The sequence below is a fragment of the Anser cygnoides genome, chromosome 5 (assembly GCF_040182565.1).
Source record: "Anser cygnoides isolate HZ-2024a breed goose chromosome 5, Taihu_goose_T2T_genome, whole genome shotgun sequence".
In the NCBI taxonomy this organism is placed as follows: domain Eukaryota; kingdom Metazoa; phylum Chordata; class Aves; order Anseriformes; family Anatidae; genus Anser; species Anser cygnoides.
Genome location: NC_089877.1, coordinates 44,754,561 through 44,773,462, shown reverse-complemented (window position 1 = coordinate 44,773,462; position 18,902 = coordinate 44,754,561). Strand labels below are relative to the sequence as shown.

The window sequence follows — 18,902 nt, the reverse complement described above, 5'->3', positions numbered from 1 at the left end:
ATCTGGTCAGTTCTCACTTAACTTTCTCAGTGAGAAAAATTAATTATCACTCCATTTCATTCTTTGCCTTCTGAGAATAGCAATGTTACACCATGAGTTCAGTTGTATTCAGGACTATGCAGTTGTCAAGTAGATTAACTCTGCCATGATACGCAATCTCATGAGTGACCCCCCCGCCTCCCCTTCTTCTGGCACCACATCTTGGCTCCCTGTTCATCCCATTCAGTAAACATCATGAGTGCTGAAGACACAAAGTGCAGAGTATGACACATGTTATTTTATATTAATAGTATAGTATAGGGTCTATCTATACTCACTATGTGCAGTTGCAGAAAGTCACCAAGCCCAGGGGCACTGTCAATCCTCACAAGGATGCCATCCTTCACTGTTGTGCTGAAGCCCACAGCAAGACGGTCTGTCCTTGTGCTTGGTCTGTCGTTAGCTGGCCAGGTGTACAAGATGAGACCTCCACTCTTCCCAAATATATATGTGGCACCAGCTACAAAACAGAAAACAAAAGAAAAAAGCATTAATTATTTGTTTCATTTATTTGTCAACTCTGGAAATAATTCTATGACTTCTGAAAAGGAATATATGCAAGCATATGCTTTCAGTAGTTAACATGGTAAAATCAAGGCCCCCTACTGGCCAGGCTACTGACAGCACACAGAGAAGACCAGGCAAGTCAATTTGAGCCGACAATGGAAATGTATTTTCCAGGCTCCGCTAGGTAATAGTGGAGGACAGCACACTAAAATACATTTTGTGACAAATGACATGGAGAGTCCTCTTGGATATTTACGACACGTGTTATAATGCACACAAAATGGCTATTCAGACTGCCCTCCCACATACATTCCACTAGTTTTCCTTTGTGGAGCCACAACCCTAAAATGCTAGATGCTTTTCCTAACAGGAGGAGATAAGAAGGTGAAATAGCTTTTTAAATCTGACAAAATGTATCTGTTCCTCCATCATTAGCCTTGCACCATTAGACTCAATAACAAACAACATAATTTCTTCCTTATGGAAGAAATTTCATCCTTCAGATGAACATGGACTCAAGACTCCAAATACTTCCAGCATGTAATCTAAATGTGCATGTATGTTATTCAGAGCAGCCTCATGTTCCTACATTCATAACAGCAGGAGAACCACAAGCAAACAAACAAGCTTCCTCTTGAGGTATAAATCACTTAAGACTTCTCTGCTGTATGCAACCAGCTAAGTTGTATCTCAGGCTTCCAATGTAAGTTATTTCAGTTCCTAAATAAAGGCAAGGAGCCTTTGAGATAAAGATAAGTGAAATGCTTATCAAGAATGAATGATTTCTTTAGTGCTTAATGTCATCCCAGACAATGTCAGATAGCATAATGCTCCTTTTTTTCGGGGGGAGGGGAGGGAAGAGTTTAAAAAACAAAAGAGAAACACCAAAAAACAACCAAACATCTGTTTCAGAAGACTGAATCCCTTAACCCATGCTTATTTGGGTATTCAAAGGAAATATTTGGCCTCTTTGAAGCTTGTCTTGTCTTCAGTTCAAGACTCCTCACAGTGAGAGACTATTTTTTCAACACTGCTTAAGACTTTTGGAAATCTAGTACATACATCTCCAGCAGAATTTGTCTTCACAATCAGCTTGGGAATTTGTTCCCTGACTCTTTGTTTTTGAAAAAGGACAATACCAAACCTCTCCAAACCTGGATGCTGTCCTCTCACGTTTACAAGGGCCATCTCAGCTCAGTTAGACAGACACACAAGTGAGAAATCTACCATCACAGATGAATAAGCTGAGAAGCAGAAGTGTTCAGAGACCACTTTCTCACTTGTACTCAAGACTCAAAGTTAGGAAGATTTCTATAACTCATCAAAACAGTCTCTGAGCTTCTTGGAAAATGTGATTAAAATTGCCATTCCAGATCCAAATCTAAAGGCAAGTCAGGAACATATATCTTAATGCCTCAGCCACTTACTGTACCTGAGTTTCTAAGTACTATTACAACAGATCACAAGCTACAAAATAATAAGCAAAAATATCCAGCTCCCATTTCAGCACCAGGGATGAGAAGGCACAGGCAGCATGGGACAACTAGGGTCTGAGTGAAACTACAACTAATGCTATTTCCACCCCCACCATGCATACCAACCAGCGATGCGTATCAAATAACCCTGAAAAGAATAAGAGTAACTAGATAAAGAAACAGGCTGAATCTTATATTGGTCACTTCAACACTTGCCTACAAAGCTGCAGCTCCAGCAAAGCTCTTCATGACCTGAATTCCAATTGAATAGTACATATTAGTGGAAATAATTGATACCCTTCACCCTAGTTTAAGAAGCTTCCTCTCAGCACATATTATCAAGACAGCAAAAACTCGGGCACATAGAAGGGAAATGATTTATAAGCAGCTGACTCAATGATAGAGTGAAAATGTATCCATGTTCCCTACCTTCCAGGTTTCTCCATACCCGCCAGAACATACTCCCAGTAAATTCAAACAAACATGTCTGAAATCAGAATTAGGTAGGAAATTCCACTTGTAAATGTGAGTTAACAGAAAAGCATGCTGACATACTGGAATTTTGAACACACATTGTTTCAGTTTCAGAAAGGTTAATTCTACAGACTGAACTACAACTGCTCATCAAGACAGAACATGCACGACTTGAAAAATATGTAGCGTATGTTTTTGTTTCTTTCCTTTTAAACACATCCCCAACCATATAAGTAAACTCTTCAAATCAGTTAGCAATGACTGGGTATTGAATCATCTATGGCTTTCACCATGGTTGGGAATAGGAACTGCCCACTATAAACTACATTACAAATATATTCCTTCAGTTATTAGCTTGTTCTGAAAGCTGTGTGTATTTCTTTACAGATTAAAACAAGACACAGCAGTGTGTTAAGTAAAGCAAGATGAGTTTATGTATTGTTAATGACTTCATGGATTAAAACCTGCTTTCCAAAACTATTCTCACTTGAACTGCAAGTTTGGTTGGTTTCCTTCCACCACCTCCCCCCTTGCCTTTTTTTTTTTTTTTTTTTTTCTGGTTATCAGGCCCTTTATAAGGAAAGATGAACTTGGAAGAGTTCTTCACTATTTATAAGGACAGATGATTTCATTGCCTAAGAGCCATTTGGCTGCAGGTAGAGCATGTCAGAGCTCCTGTGAGCTCCAATTAGAACCAATTATGTCTTCATAGGCCTGTCATGGGACTTAACTGCTTAACAGAGCTCGTTTTTCCCTCGCAAAACACAGATTTTGCTTCTAGGCTTAACTTGAAGAAATTCAGTACTTTGAGTTTGTGCACAAAGCTCCATCAGATGAAACCACCAAAAGATCACTATCTAAAGTAACCTTTTAACACAAGCCTGATGGCCAGCAGTTGTTTCTTTGTTGTACAGGTCAAAATTACCTGCATAATAATAGACGGGCTGGTTGGTTCACCTGTGCATAACTGAATATACTATTATTTGTTGGGTATATAAGTGCCCCTTTCCTTTCCTTCCATTTTGAGGCTATACAGGATACACGTTGCCTTGTGTTGAAATCCATGTCACATTAACTTTATACAAATAAATTAGTTTTCCTCCTCAAGTATAAACAGAATAGTAACTCCAATCTAAAAACACAAGGTGCAGATATTAACTAAAAATTGAAGAGGAAGAATAACCAGAGTTACTACCACAAAGCAATCATATTAGAAAAGCAAACAAACAGAAATCCAAACAAACATTTGACTTGAGTGCTTCCGTTTGACTGCAGCAACCATGAGTTAGTTCACAGAGTTCGAAACTTAAGAGAACTGAACAAGATAAAAAGTAGGTTTTCCCTTCCTCCCAAGACAATTTCTATTTGAGACTGATGATGGATAGGACACTGTTAACGAGCAACTACTAGATGTTTAGTTTTTCCTCATTGTTCAAGGCTTAGTTGCATACCTCATTTAATAAACAACTCCAACCATGCCCTGGAAACAAGAAATTCTGAGGGACTGATTAATTCCATGGTATTTGTTGTTAATGTTCCACTACTTCCACTATATTACCCACACTTTGTAAAGACAACAAAGATACAAGTGCACAAAATCATTTCCCCCCTCAGCTGTGAGAAATCCCACTTCCCACAGTGCCCTGGGCCACCTTTACTGTACCAACGTGCGAAAACAAGCAGGAGCAGAATACGTTCAGCTGTTTTACTGGGACACTGCATGCAGAATTTGGAGCTCAGAGAAGCCAAGAAGTATATGGTAAGGAAACACCCCGTAGAGATTTAAGCTACTAGGACACCACTACCCATTTCGCATACACAAGACTGCAATTTCTCAAAAATATAATTTAGCAAAATGGCAGTTGACTACTATAACTTTGGTATTTAGAGATGTAAAAAAATCAGAGACTGACACGTCACAATACACGCGACAAGGCTGTTGTTCAGAGCCTGCCTACCTAGCTTAGGGAAGTTGTGTATTTTGCTAGCTACATTCATGGACAGAAATGTTAGATTATTTAGTTCCAGTCAAAATAGGATAGTTTAAGGCAAAATCCTCATCACAGAAAATTCCTAACAGAAAAGTTATCAGCGATGTTATAAGCCACAGCAAGTAAAACCTCACAGTGAGTTGTGCTAAGAAACATTTACTTGAAGTTGGCACCACCACCTATAATTTTAAATCAGTTATCGTTTTTTCTAATCATCGCCCAAAGTCCTCAAAATCTATCTTAAGGAAGAGTATTCTTCAATCAACGCTGAAGAACTGCAGCAGCTCTATCTTGCCTAGAACTAATCCTGTAAAGCAGTAGAGAACGAGTCTGCCACATTTACACAAGATATAACTTCTTTTGTCCCTTAGGGATTCTGCAAATCTCCTGATGTTAAATAAAAACATTCTCTATTTGCATCTACTAAGCCATTTTATCAACAGCCCATTTTGTCTTTGCTACACCACAACTCTAACACACTCTTCTTCACTGTGGCCAGGAAAATGCCACATCTGACAGATATTACAGCCCATGAACATATAGACATTGTTTACTGCAGCAACTCCGCACTGGGATGAGTTTAATGTACTGTGAGCAGCACAGTTCAGATTTTTAAAACCAAAAAGTGCCTTTAACATGAAAATTAGTAAGGATCTCAGGTAACAATTGTAGCTTTTAACCAGGCCTGAGTTAAAAGAACAAAATTTATGACCAGAATCCTACATTCCTTCATGACAACATTGACAAAACAATCTGAACTGAGGTAATCTCACATGGTTTTATTGACAGCTAACAAACTTTTGTTTTTATTCAGGGACTCATGCAACTTTTATTCATGCCACTCATGCAACTAGAAGTCTCCTGATCATGGTGGTAATTGACCACAAAATATTTAGGTTTATGTATCACAGTAACATCTCTCTACCTAAAATAACACGAGACACTGCACGTGCCTTTCCCTCAATTGTCGTCTTTGTTCTCTTGCACAGGATTCTAAACAAATAGTTTTACTTCACATTTGTGTAAAAGGACTGGAAGACTATTTTTATTTTCCTTAATAAGGGAAGAAATAGAAGAATCACAATTTTAGAAGTTGGACTCATAAGTATAAAAACAAAACCACCCTATTATTTTTCTTACCCTACTGCTACTTTTTTTTGATTTTATTTTTTTTCTTTTTGTGACTACTTCATGGTCCTACTATATTTCCTGATAGTCTATTTTTTTCCTGATGAGCCACCTATGGTACTTCATATGTTGCTGTAAAGGTCCTACCATGTTTACGAATAATCAAGGCACTAGTAAAGGAATGCAAGTTAGAATTCTGGCATGAAAGCAGGCAAGAAAAGTTCAGACATACAACTGCTGAAACTCAATAAGGAGATAATGCTTCCTGCAGCAGTAAATGTTATGTGGTCATGTAATGAAAAAAAACCAGCTCCCCAAAAAACAAGGTGGAGAGAGCTATTCTGCCCTAGCAAGTGGAGATGAACAAAACAACTAGGGAGAGTTGTACATCAATTTCTGCTCGGATTAATAGAAATCTCTGACCAAATAGAGTGGAGGTTTTGACTGAAATAGGTCTGAATGAAAACCTCAAACGAGTGTCCAGGTCTCTGCCCAACAGTTTTGAGTGTTTCAAATAAAAGTAATACAAATAGGTAAATCAGATTAACCAGATTACTAACCTCAAAAATTAAGGTCTCTCCCACATATTCACAGCTTAAGGTAAACTGCATATTTGACCACTCAGTTCACAAACAGGAAAAGAATAGCATAGCTCTTCATGGCTTTACTCAGTTCAACATCTTATTTGCACTAGTTACTCTCTTCAGGAAAAACATACATAGACTGAGTAAAAATAAAGCTTCAGACAACTGTTTTTCCAGTTTATTCCTTCTGGTTTATCAAATAGGCCATGCATGTTGTGCAACTCTGAGTTTCCTCCAAATGAATTTCTTCGGAGTAAAAAATTAAAACAATGGTAAAAGAATGTTTTGAGGACAATGAGTGTCCATATCAATTAAGAGTAACAGTGATTAAAACAGGTAAAATTCTTACCTAATTTTGCAATGAACTCCTGAATAGCATGGATTTGACTGACTTCATAACTGGAAATCACCAGAACTGGGTCAACTCTAAATGTGCTGGAAGATCTATACTGCCTAGAGAGGACTTAATATGTGTTTCCCATTTCCAAGATAAACATTTAAGAATTATTCCTATGGGTGCTGTCCACTACACACACTGTATACAGGTACCATTATCAAATTAAGAACTGAGAGGGGGGTAAAAAAAAGATCAAGAAGCAGTTTGACTGAATTTAAGATTCATAAACGGTTTTAGGATTTAAGTAAGACAATAACAGCACTAATACCAAGAAGCTTGCTAACCCCCTTCCCTCTGTCGTTCCATATTTGCAAAAGCATCAGCCACACTTAATACCTTCTTAATAAGAAAGAACTAAAGGGAGGTTGAAAGTTTACAGGGGAGCTGGCCATCATTATCTGACTTGACTATTCCATCACAGGATCCTTCTTAGGAGAAAACAGAGGCAGACCTGATACTTTTTATGAAATGACTGGTGAAATGTCTATTTATTTAATCAAGAGTTTTAAATTGCCTAAGAATAAAGAAAATTTAAGGCCCTGAAGAACGCAAAGCTTCCTGTCTAATTCCCACAAAAACAAGCTTCTGTGCTTAAAAGGACTTCATATGAAGTAGCTCTTTTTCATTTCAGTACACTCTCCTCTTGACAATCCTCTGAGATGCAGATTGAACAACATTTTCTTCTCCCTTCTCAAAAAACATACATTGTTTGTTATGAAACTGCAATTCCTTTCCACCTATAAAATATGAAGAAGCTTATTCTACGCAAAAAGGAGGAGTTAGGAAATCTGCAAGACTAACTCAAAATGGAAGCAGCCATTTGGATCATGCCTTCTTTGTTTGTCTTTTTTAACGACAGCAAATTAATATGAGTCACTTTCCTCCTCGCATGTGTGCATCAGCCAACAATAGGATCAGACAGTATGCTGCTTCTTGTTAGTTACACTGCATTAAAAAGATTGGAAGAGTAAAAGGGGGAGAAGAAGGGAGTGTTCCTAGAACTACCAGACAGTCCAGGATAGTTTACACTTGAACTACGAATTTCCCTAAATCCAGTATACAGAGAACATCAATTTTTCTTTCTAATCTCAGTTAGTGATGGGGCACATTGGGGATGTTTGCTATCTTGGAAGGAATTTAGGGATTAGCTGCTAAATAAAATACACCCCAAATGACCAAAGACATACCAATTTAAACATAACAGATTACAGCCAGGAAATATTCTTTGTTAATATTTCCATTTACATAAAATGAATGTGTCAACTAATTCATTGTCATGTCTTTATCACTGATCTTAAGTGGGCACCCATAGAAAATGGGGAACAGAGCACGTATTACTTCCTTAAAGTACACACCCAGACTATGAACCTTTTGAGCCATTGCCTCAGTGTTATATGGTTCATTTATATAGTAATTCCAAACAGACCTAATTTCCAGGTACTTATCCAGTCTCCCCTTGAAAGCATTTAGAAGTTTTGCATTCACAATAATGGCTTACAAACCTTCAGCAATCACATACGTAACTGTCACTGACGTAGCTAGCTGAACAACAGCCAGCCATGTGCCTTAGCAAAGGCAACTGGCAGCATCCTGCGCTGTGTTAAGAGGATGACAGCCAGCGGTTCAAGTGATTATTCCTCTTTATTCAGTGCTTGTTAGACTACTTCTAGAGTAATGCATCCAATTTTGGGGACCCTAATACAAACAGACGTTGACAAACTGAAGTGAGTTCAGTGGAGGGCCACAAATACTGCCACAGGAGAGCAAAGTGTCTGGATTGTGAGGGAAGACCAAAGGAATTGGGCTTACTCAGCTTGGAGAAGACAACTTCAAGAGGACCTAAGGGCAATCTCACAGCACTTGCACAGAAGTTAATGAGAAGACAAAAGCCACGGTCTTCATTGATGAACTTGAGAACAAGCAGCAATGGACATGGTTTGAAATAAGAGATTCTGACTTCACAGGATTTAAAGGTTTGTGTTTTTTTTTTTTTTTTTTTCCCCCCTCACAAAGACAGATATACAGTCAAACAGGTCATCCAAGGAGATTTGAGAGCCTCCACGCTTGGACTTCTCAATATCTGACTACATGAAACTCCAAGCAATCTGATCTGACCTCATAGCTGACCCTGCTCTGAGCAGGGGTTTGAAGCAGAGACTTTCTAAGGTCCCTCCCAGTACTCTATTAAGTGAAGAATCAACTTCATTTTTCATACTTGCTGTTGATAAATAGATATTCCCTAGTTCTTGTACTGGAAGACATAGAGATCTGTCCCTGTATCTATCCTCTCAGTGTCAACCTTGCCTCGTAGAGTGTTATCGTACCACCAGCCTCAGCCCTCAAGTCCTGTCTTTCAGTTGAATCATCAATTTCAGCCCCCACAACTTTAGGCAGACACATGACAGACATCAATCTAAAAGAGGTCCACAAGGACAATCCCTCCAGGACTTCTCTATGCACCACGGAAAAAGAAAAACATCTTACAAAAAAGACATGTACTGCTCGTAAAAAATATAGAACTTGCATTAGAAGAAGATACAAGTCTTAAAACCAAAATGCACCAGAAGCAGTCAAAAGAAATTACAAGTCCTGCAACTGAAATATGAAATTTGCTGAGTGTAAGTGCACAGAGAACAGTGCCCAGTTACTGTGACCCTTGCAGGACAGGTTTGGGAGCACAGATATCAGGGACAAAATGTTACCTGCCACCTGGTGAGAGACTTCATTAGGTAACTAAATTCAGTAAAAGCCGATGCAAGAGTTTCTTAGTTATGTTCATCTGCCAGAGAAGCTGGAATCTGAAAGTGATTTCTTGTTTCTTGGCATTTCCTGATAGAACAGCCCACAGAGAGAATGTCCTTGGAGAAGCCCAGACGGCAGCATGCCAGAGGAACTCAGAGACTACTGTTAGCAGACAAAAGCGCAGTAGGATTCATAGCACATTTGGGGCCTGGAGTGAGAATAGGGATGTTAGTTAACTAAAATAGTTTTTCAGAATCCGAATGGTAACAAGATGGCCTAGACAGCTCAGAATGGATGGAGGCCAGAGAGCTATTATTGATCCCAGCCCGTTCAGCTCTTCTCTGAAAAAAAAAATCTCTCTAGTTTTGATCCTTAAGCTATGGCTTACAGCATCAAAACAAATGAACTAACAGGAAAAAAAATACAAATACAAGCACTATTCTCTCACTTTCTTTTACTCACCTCTTGTTTAGAAGAAAGAACATACAGAATAAAAGGTTTTGCTTGTTTTAAACTGGCCACTCGGTAAGAGTAAATAGTTCTTCATTCTTCCTTAAATGTGTTCACATTTCTATAGTCTATGTAGTAAAAACGGTAAATACAGTTTACATTTATGGTCTCCACAGCAGGAGATCAAAGCCCAAACTTTCAGGCTTGAATGCAGAAGAGGGTTAGACTCAAAATACTAGCTACTAGATACTCCCCAGAGCCACAGTAGGTGGCTAAATCACACACCAAGTCTGCAGTTGAGCTACTCTGGCAGACTTTTAGAGATCTAACCTACTGGCCACAAGCATTTCAGAAGCATGCTATAAAAATAGCAAGTTTCATTCTGAAAACCTACTCTTTTGCTACTTATTATTGTAAACACAGAGTAGTCCTTTAGAATTAAGTGAGGCTGTTTTGGTCTGCCAAGAAAACATACGCTAGAAGTTCTGAGCTTTTTTACCGCACACCAAACACATCATCAGAACTACTGGAAGGCCAGCGTTGGAAAGAAATACCTGTTCAGAAGCTTACCTTTCCAAAGACTCTCTAACCTTCCCCCCAAGGTCACATAGTGGGAATGCAAAAACAAAGCAATCCAGGGCTAATAGCATAGCATACAAACCCTCCATAAATGATATGCAGCTTTTCTTAGTTTTCTTCCCTTCTCACCACCATGAAAGGACAGTCACTGTTAGGAGAGGTGTACCGGTGTGAGCTTTATACAGGCTATCTGTTTAAAAGGTACTGTGCCAAAGTAAAAGACAAGTGTAATGGTTGTTTAATCATTCTCACCATGAAGTGCCAATTCTTTAGTCTCTTATGACATTCATGAATGATGCAGAGGGCTGGCATGATGAATGCAGAGCAATTCCGACTGACAGATACTTTCAGAGAATTTATATCCTTCCCGTACTCCCAGGACAAAAGGGCTCTTGAGCTGAGTTATCATTTGTTCCATGAGAGGATTTACAGTCTTGCCAGCAACTCCTTTTACCTTACTCTCTAAAGCGTTTATTTTGATATACTGATTGTGATCATTCAAGAACAACTGTATCTGAAGAAAGTCAGCTGAGGAGAGAAAAAGCACAGTGGTTCTGAATAACTCGCTCACCTTGACCCAGGACTTTCTTCCCCTCAGCCAGTTTGCTTTGTCTTTGGTATCAGTTCTTTCCTGGCATCCTCTGCTATCCCCATTACAATCGTAATATGACTCAAGGGAGACATCTAATCTCCCATGCCTGGCTACCCTTCTTTCAAGGCAAAATATGAAGTTTAGCAGAAAAGCACAGCCACCTCACACCTTTCTTATCATTCCACTAGAAAGCACCTTCTCCAGGAATCAGTTTTCACACCAGACTTGAGTGGCCTACGTCTTACAGCTACAAGCAGCAACAGCTCCTGACACAGGATTCAGTGGCAAAGCTGCACCTGTGCCTCATCTGGAAGAGCGGGCTGATACAAGGATCATGGAATATCCCGAGTTGGAAGGGACCCGTAAGGATCATCGAGTCCAACTCCTCATGTAACACCACAGATCCAACAGCACCAGGTGACCAAGATATTCCCATTGCTATTACAAACATCACCGACAAATCGCACAAGGCATGTTTTTGCCCACAAGAAGCCAACACTTCTCACCCCAGGCAGAGGCTACCACGGGCTCTTACGGCTTTGATATTCAGCCACTCTCCAAAAGTTCTTCTGATGCAAGTATACTGTCAGGAAATCAGCAGTTAAAAACTAGACTATAAAATGTATCATCATCTCAGAGACCCGGAGTGCATGGCCTTCGGTAGCATGGCGCAATACGCTCATTTGTGTGAGATATTTTATTGAAAGGGCTGTGGGCTGCCTGTGTTGATCTAATGATCACAGCAATTTCCCTACACTTCATTTTAAAAGTATTAGGTGACTTCAGGCACAGAAGCAATAAGTTTCTATGAATATTACAGATAATATCCATAACATTCTCACAGAGAAGGCTATTGTAATCTCTTACAAATTATAAATTATTGCTTTAACACTACATTTTTGCACCTGTATACAGCATTTGATCTTAAATGCCCTGGCATGTCCTGTTCTTGAAGAGGGCTTATATAAATTATCAGGAGGAATTTAACTGCTTGCCTTTGAAATGAACCTATCTTTATATTAAAAAGCAATGTACCCCATCACCACATAGTACTATGGTAGACTAGTTACAGCTGCTATCCAAACACCTACTTCGACAGGGAGAGGGGACTCAATTAACCATATAGCATTTAACAGGTATTACTAAGAGGTTTTAGATAGCATGTTTAAATTAATATGGCTAAGAAAACAGCTAAAATGGATAGAATATGGCCTCTTAACCCCACCCCCTACTCTAATTGATAAAGATTTCCTTCATTCATATCTTTCAAGTGCATCTTCATCTCCATGTCTTTGAGCACTGACCCTCAATATTTTGGTTTCAGCCTATAGCTTGATTGTCAATTGCCAGCTGCAGTCCTAGTAAAACATTTAGTTGCTAGATCATTTCTTTGGCAGGTAGCATGGAGAAGAGCGCACTTTTGGTACACCTTCCAGGATGCCAAAGGCATACATTCTTCAGAAACCCCAGTTCTGTACTTCCTAAAGATGGTGTGTGGGTGTGTGGAAGCAGAAGAAATCTCTCTCAAATAAGCTGGAAAAATAAATCCCAGTATATATCTTTTTTCTCTCCTGCACCATAAATGAAACTATTGATCTACCTTTCACTCTTTCATGCCTTTCACACGCTTCAATAATACAGAGGATTTTTTCTTCATCCTTTCATCTCTAGGTCTGGAATGCCCCTTAAGCCCCATGTTAAGGGTCACTCATTCTTCCTCAAACTGCAGCAATTGCATCCTCCAGAGCCCTACAGGTGCCAGCTAGAGCGCATGCAAATAGCACAATCACATTCTGACTTCTTTGGAGAGTGAGACAACTAGACAGATTTTTAAATTATTATTTAAATAAACCCTATGTTTTCAAACTTGAGATGACTTACATTTCGTCTTTTAGAAGCATCCTTCTAAATACAATATAACAAACAGGATTTGGCCCAGGATGAAAAGTAACTTCCAAGAACTGCACCTTGCATTGAAGTTAAATTGGCAGTACGGAATAACTGATGGCTCAACCATCAGGAACCATAACTTCTTGCTCCTATTGAAAACAGAGAACACATCGGCCTATTTCCTACAATTGCCTAGAAATAAAGAACCACAGAATAATCAGAAGGAACCTCTCGAAGTCACACTGTTCCCCTCTTCTCCAACTCAAAGCAGGGCTGACAAGATCAGGTTCCTCAAGGACTTGTCCAGTTAAGTTTTGAATGCCAAAGGAAGGACATTCAACAGCTTCTCCAGGCAACTGCTTCCAGTGTTTGACCACCCTAGTATTTAAGACACTATTTTCCATATTCCATCTTGTATCCATTGCATCTCATATTATCACTGGGGGTCTCCAAGAAGAGTCTTCTCTATGAATTCCTATTCTGGCAGTTCAAGGCAACAGTACTATTTCCTCCCTCTCCTCTTTTCTCTCAGACTCTCCTCATGTGTCACATTCTCCAGCACCTTCATCACCCTCTGCCAGATTTGCTCCATTATCAGTATCTATCTCATACTGCAAAGCCAAAACCCAGGCACAGTACTCCAGGTGTGGTCTTACACAAGCACTGACTAGAGGGGAAGAATCCATTCCCTCAGCCTGCTGGCTGCATCCTTGCTAAGGCAGATCACTGTGAAGTTGTACCCATTTGTCACAAGGGCACAGTGCTGATTCAAACTGTCACCCACCTCTTTTACAGAGCTGTTTTCCATTCCTTAACACCTGGCCTGGCCTGTTGCACAGCAATTCTCCATCCCAGGTGTAGGAGTTGACATTTACCTTTATCAAACTTCACAAGACTGATGACAGCCTAAACTCCAGCCTGTTGAAGACCCTCTGAATTGCAGCTGCACCCTCCAGTTTATCAAACTTTGCCCACAATTTGGTATCATATGCAAGCTGGTTGAGAGTCACCTCTGTCCCATAACCAAGGCCATCAGCACAGACATTAAATAGTACTGGCATCAGCACTGACCCGAGGGACACCACAGTCAAAAGCTGCCTGTTGGACTTTCTGCCACTGAACACAGCCTTTTGAGCCAGCAGTCAAGCCAACAATTTCCCACATGTATCTACTTACCCAGCCCACCTCTGCCAGTTTGATTACAAAGATACTGCTGGACACAGTGTCAAAACCTTGGCTGAAGCAACAAAAAACCATCTCCTGTACCCACTTAGTGCACAAAGCCAGTCTCACCGTAAAAGGCAGTGTGGTTGGTCAGGCATCGGAAATCCACGTGGGTTCTATCAAGATAGCTTTTCCCTTTTTTTTTTTTTTTTTTGCCTGCTTCTAGGCTAATCTGCTCTGTAGTCTCCTTAGGCTGGTCGGCCTGTATTTCTCCAGGAGCCTCCTTTTTGCCTTCCTTGAAGACAAATATGACATTTGTCTTTTTTTTTCCCCTCCCCCAGCCATAATATACTATTAATAACATTTTCATTTTTTTTTCCTACTTGCTTCCTTCTTCAAATATCTCCTCACTATGTTTATTAAAGATAAAAGCACCAAAGTGTGATGTAGCTCTTGGATCTTAATATTTCTCCTACCATAGGAACAATTTCCTCCCTTGAAACACGCTATCCTCAATAATCTCATTAAAAATAAATCTCCCTTTTGACAACTCAGGAAATCGCTTTCAGTATCAGGGTATACAAGCAAGTGTTACTTCATCTGTTAAAACGAAGAGAAGTCCCTGTTGCAAGACCACATACATAGCTCACCAAACAGCAAAAACCTGCTCCTGAACTTATGATTAGCTTTTTCATGCCATAGACCACGTGTTACCAGTGTTCTGTATATCGTAATGCCCTATATTCTTACAAATCCATAGAATTGTTTTCCTTATGGTGGGAATGTGCCTTGAACCCTAGTTAATTAATCTAATCTTTTCTCCTTCATTGTGACCAAGTCAAATGGTCTCTGTCATGTAGCAGACTGTAGTTAACGCAGTAACTGTAGTCATGCAGTAGACTGTAGTTAGACCAGCTCCTCAGATTTAGGTGTTCTGCTCCAGATCCACCTCACAGCTTTGTTCTACCTTTAGCAGAAAATAAGATTACTACAGGATTGTTTTTGCTTTTCCAAAGGAGAATGTTGTTACAAGATACTCACAAAGCCTGCGGGAGCTGTGGTTTCTTCAGGGGAGTCCTTCCAACATGTCATTCTGACAACTATATCTTCCTTTCAGTACTACTAAAACTATCAGGATGCATACTTATAATAAAAAGTAAACTCAATAAAAAGCCCATTTTCTTTCACTGGCCTAAGAAGTGCAGGCTGTTATATGGCCTTATTCTAATTTGTTCAAAGGCTCACTGGTGATCCCAAAAGGTATCTTCCATACAGGGTGAACTTTGAGTTACTGATTACATTTAAGCATTATTTCATTTCTTTTTACGTACAGTTTCCCTATCGCTTTTGCTAAATCTTAAAATGGTTTATATTTAAACAGGAGCCTCTGCCTTTTCCCTTGATTTGATCCTCCAGTAAAGTCATAAAATGCTGGATTGAAAAGGGCACAATAATTGGCACAGCAGAACAATGAAGTCAAAAACATGAGGAAGGGGAGTGACATTCTGACGTTGCAACAAATGTCAGTCTATAGCAATTCATATTTGGTCCATGACTTGAAAATGCAAATACATTTAATTATGAATGAAAACATGCCCAATTGCAGTACTTAAGACAGAATTCTACTTTCACCTTAATTCTTATTCAAATAGAATACTTTCTTTAACCTAATGAGGAAATACTGGTGAAAATAATTATTTGAAACCTGAAGTTACTGCTAATGAAGTTTTCTATCTATTACAGAACATATAAGAAATTCCTCCATCAGTTGCATTCTTCTCTAACATACTCCACAAGTGAGTTGAACAGATCTCTCTTTTTCAAGGAAATCTTCAAAAAACACTACAAGACCAGATTTATCCCCCACACAGTGGAACAGTGTAATAGACATTTGTCTGGTTATTTGGTTATTTTGGCATTAGGCATAGACTATTGGTAACCAATTCTTATCACAGTCAAGGAAGAGGGAATGATTTACATGGCAGCTAGACCACCCAGTGGAAAAAGCCTAGAAATCAAACACAATGCAAAAGATGTACAGTCCTATCTTCTGAGTTAAGTCAAGTGGGTATATGCTGCAAAAAAGTTAAAGACTGTCTCATGCAAGTTAATTTGCACTACTGTGGTTAGGGCTAAACTACCCCAAACAGTATGTATAAATAATGATTTACAGAAGAACAAACACAGATTGTGTGCTAGTGGATGTCAAAATAACCTTGTCTTATTTGTGTCTTCACTGAAAATAAAGCAATCCAGATATTGAGCAGCTATGACATTTCTGTATTCAGTCAGCAATGACTCACAAAATGGCAACTCTCTTAACCTCTGGTTAAAACAAGTTAGCCATCTCAAGAACATTAGTAACAAAAAAAAAGCATTGAATTTTTTTGACATGACTTAAGATTAGTTTTGTAGAAACAAAGGAATCAAGATAAGCTGTAAGAACAACAACAAAATAGCAGCACAGAAAGAAAGAAACCAGAAGTTTGCCATATAAATTCCCAAAAGCACAAGTTTCAGGTCCCACAGCAGTGGTAACTACCCATGCACATGTAACAAAAAAAAAAAAAACAACCCCATGAACCATCACTCACACACACACCTTTTAACAGTATACCATCTCCTTGCTTAAGAAGTTTATGGGAAAGCATCAATTTAAAACCATAGAATACACAAGTTTTAACAGACCCACGAGGATCATGGAGTCCAACTCCAACAATTTCCAGCATCAGATTATCACTTAACCCTTAATTTCAGATGCACAAATTTGTATCATTAAGTAACATGTAACTGAAATGTTTCGTTTTACTTACAGTGAGCATATTGTTATAACCCTTTGGTTACATGGGGAAAGGCTAAAGAAGTGGCTTCCTTCAATAAAATTGCAAAATTACTTTTTACTTCAACAACATTAGTATCACACATTTTTGCACTCATGTTTATTCCTCCTTCCATACAACCCTTTGCATGCAGAAAGGAAGACTAATCCCAACATTCTTTCCTGTAGCTCTTCTCCAAGGACGTCCATCTTCAAGACCCATGAGAAGCAAGTTATGAAACGATGGCTAGGGTAAGTAGCATTTAATCAGACAGAACAGTGCCATTAAGTTCTTAGCTACATGTGCATACCACTTAAGATTGGTCACTGATTAGACTCTCTAGAGACTACTGCAATACAACCCAAAAGGTATTTCTCTCAAATTACATCCTTTCCAGCACTCTGAAATCAAGTTCTTCTTGCTTCCAGGCGCACAATCCTATTACCGCAGCTCCCATTATTCCTTTGATTTTCCTTGTGTTTCTTACTACATTCATTTGCCTCCATTTTGACATTCCAGAGTACTATCTCCTATGCAGCAACTAAGATTACTCATTGGTTCGTTCAGCACTGGCCAAAAGGATCTTGATTTTTTACCTGCCACCTCTATACAAGCAAATAATCTGGTCAACACCAAGGTATCCATCAATAATGTTGAAATGTAGACATCTGAAAAGCACGCATTTTCCTCCATCCACTTGAACACAAATTATTAACCTAGTTAAATTTGCCAAGAAAAACAGATAAGAGTTCTGGGTAACTCCACCCTTTTTTGCTTATATATTCTTATGTAAGTTATCCAGGAGTAAAAGGACTAACTGATGAGATTTTAAAAAGCTGTTTACTATACATATAGCCCATTTAAAGACTGCTTGAAAGATGCATATAGCGAGAAAGGAGAAACTTTCAAAGCAACACCAAAAACAAATTGGCAGCAGTCATAAGAAACTGGGATGTGGTGGTGTAGGGAGAAATGAAGAAGTAGCTGAGAACTGAAAAGAAAAAGTGGAAGTATTGATGAGCGCTCTCCATTGGAAGTACTTCCTTCCAGCTAAGTCCTGCAGTGGCCCAACCAACTACTGTGCAGTGCTTGCTGTTGTGAGAAAATAGTCTGCTTCTTGCCAACAGTGAGACACAATGCTTGCTGCCTTGTGGTTCTGAAGCTGACCTTCACATGACCATCCTTCTTAGTATCTATGCCAATGATCAAATTCACTGTAATTTTCATATATGAAAAGTCTTTAATTTTTTCCAGTGGGGACACACAGAAATTGTCCTGCAGAAGTGCCTATGGGCCCTGAAAACCCAGTGCCCACACCACTGCTCCTGGTGACCAACACGCACTGCTGTGTAACTGCTGACATTTTTGTACAGAGCCCGTAACCATGGCATCCCAGCACCATTAGATGTGTGCTTACACGTGCCAGTTCAAAGCACATCACCACCAATATTTATTTCTCCGCACCCCTCCCCCACATACCCAGAACCTTTTGCTTGGGGGCTTTTGTTTGACATTGGGTTTGGTTTTACTGTCCCCCCCACCCGCCCCTGCTGATGTCTGCCAGAGGCATCACCATGGCAACTAAAAGACCTCCTGAGAGGATAACAAACCCTCAAAGTTTTCCTTCAGTGCAGCCTCCAGCTGTTGCAAACTTTATCCATTTATCTCTTCACAGCCTCAATTAGAGCAATTGCATCCTGGAACCGATTTCCTCCTCCCTCCTACTGAAAAGTCTTTGGTCCACCTGTCAATTGGCATCCTTGCTTCATTACTTGCTGACAGCTCACAGTACAGCTCCCTTCCCCTGGCAAATTGCTCCTAATCAATTCCTTCTCTAACATTATCTCCTCAGCTCTTCCACACACAGGCACGTACCCTTGCACGCTGGGAAGGGGCTAGCTGCAACTGCTGCCTCCCTCTGGAAGTTCAGCAGATAAGGAGCTCAGTGCATGGGATGTGTTCCCAGGTTTGCTGCTATCTTGTTCTGGGACAGCAGGCAAGTTTCAGAGCCTCCCTCTCCCCTTCTGCGAAGTAGAAAAGAGAAATACTTCCATCTTCACAGGGTGCTTTG

At 39.6% G+C, this 18,902-nt stretch overlaps 1 protein-coding gene across 29 annotated transcripts in view; it reads right to left on the bottom strand.

Moving 5' to 3' along the window:
* NRXN3 (neurexin 3) overlaps window positions 1–18,902 on the bottom strand; it is a 1,012,648-nt gene that overhangs the window by 254,943 nt on the left and 738,803 nt on the right. For all 29 annotated transcript variants that reach the window (XM_066997130.1, XM_066997141.1, XM_066997143.1 and 26 more), the window contains one exon: window positions 318–499. In XM_066997130.1, coding sequence (XP_066853231.1) covers window positions 318–499 — 182 coding nt within the window. The remainder of the gene's footprint in view (window positions 1–317; window positions 500–18,902) is intronic.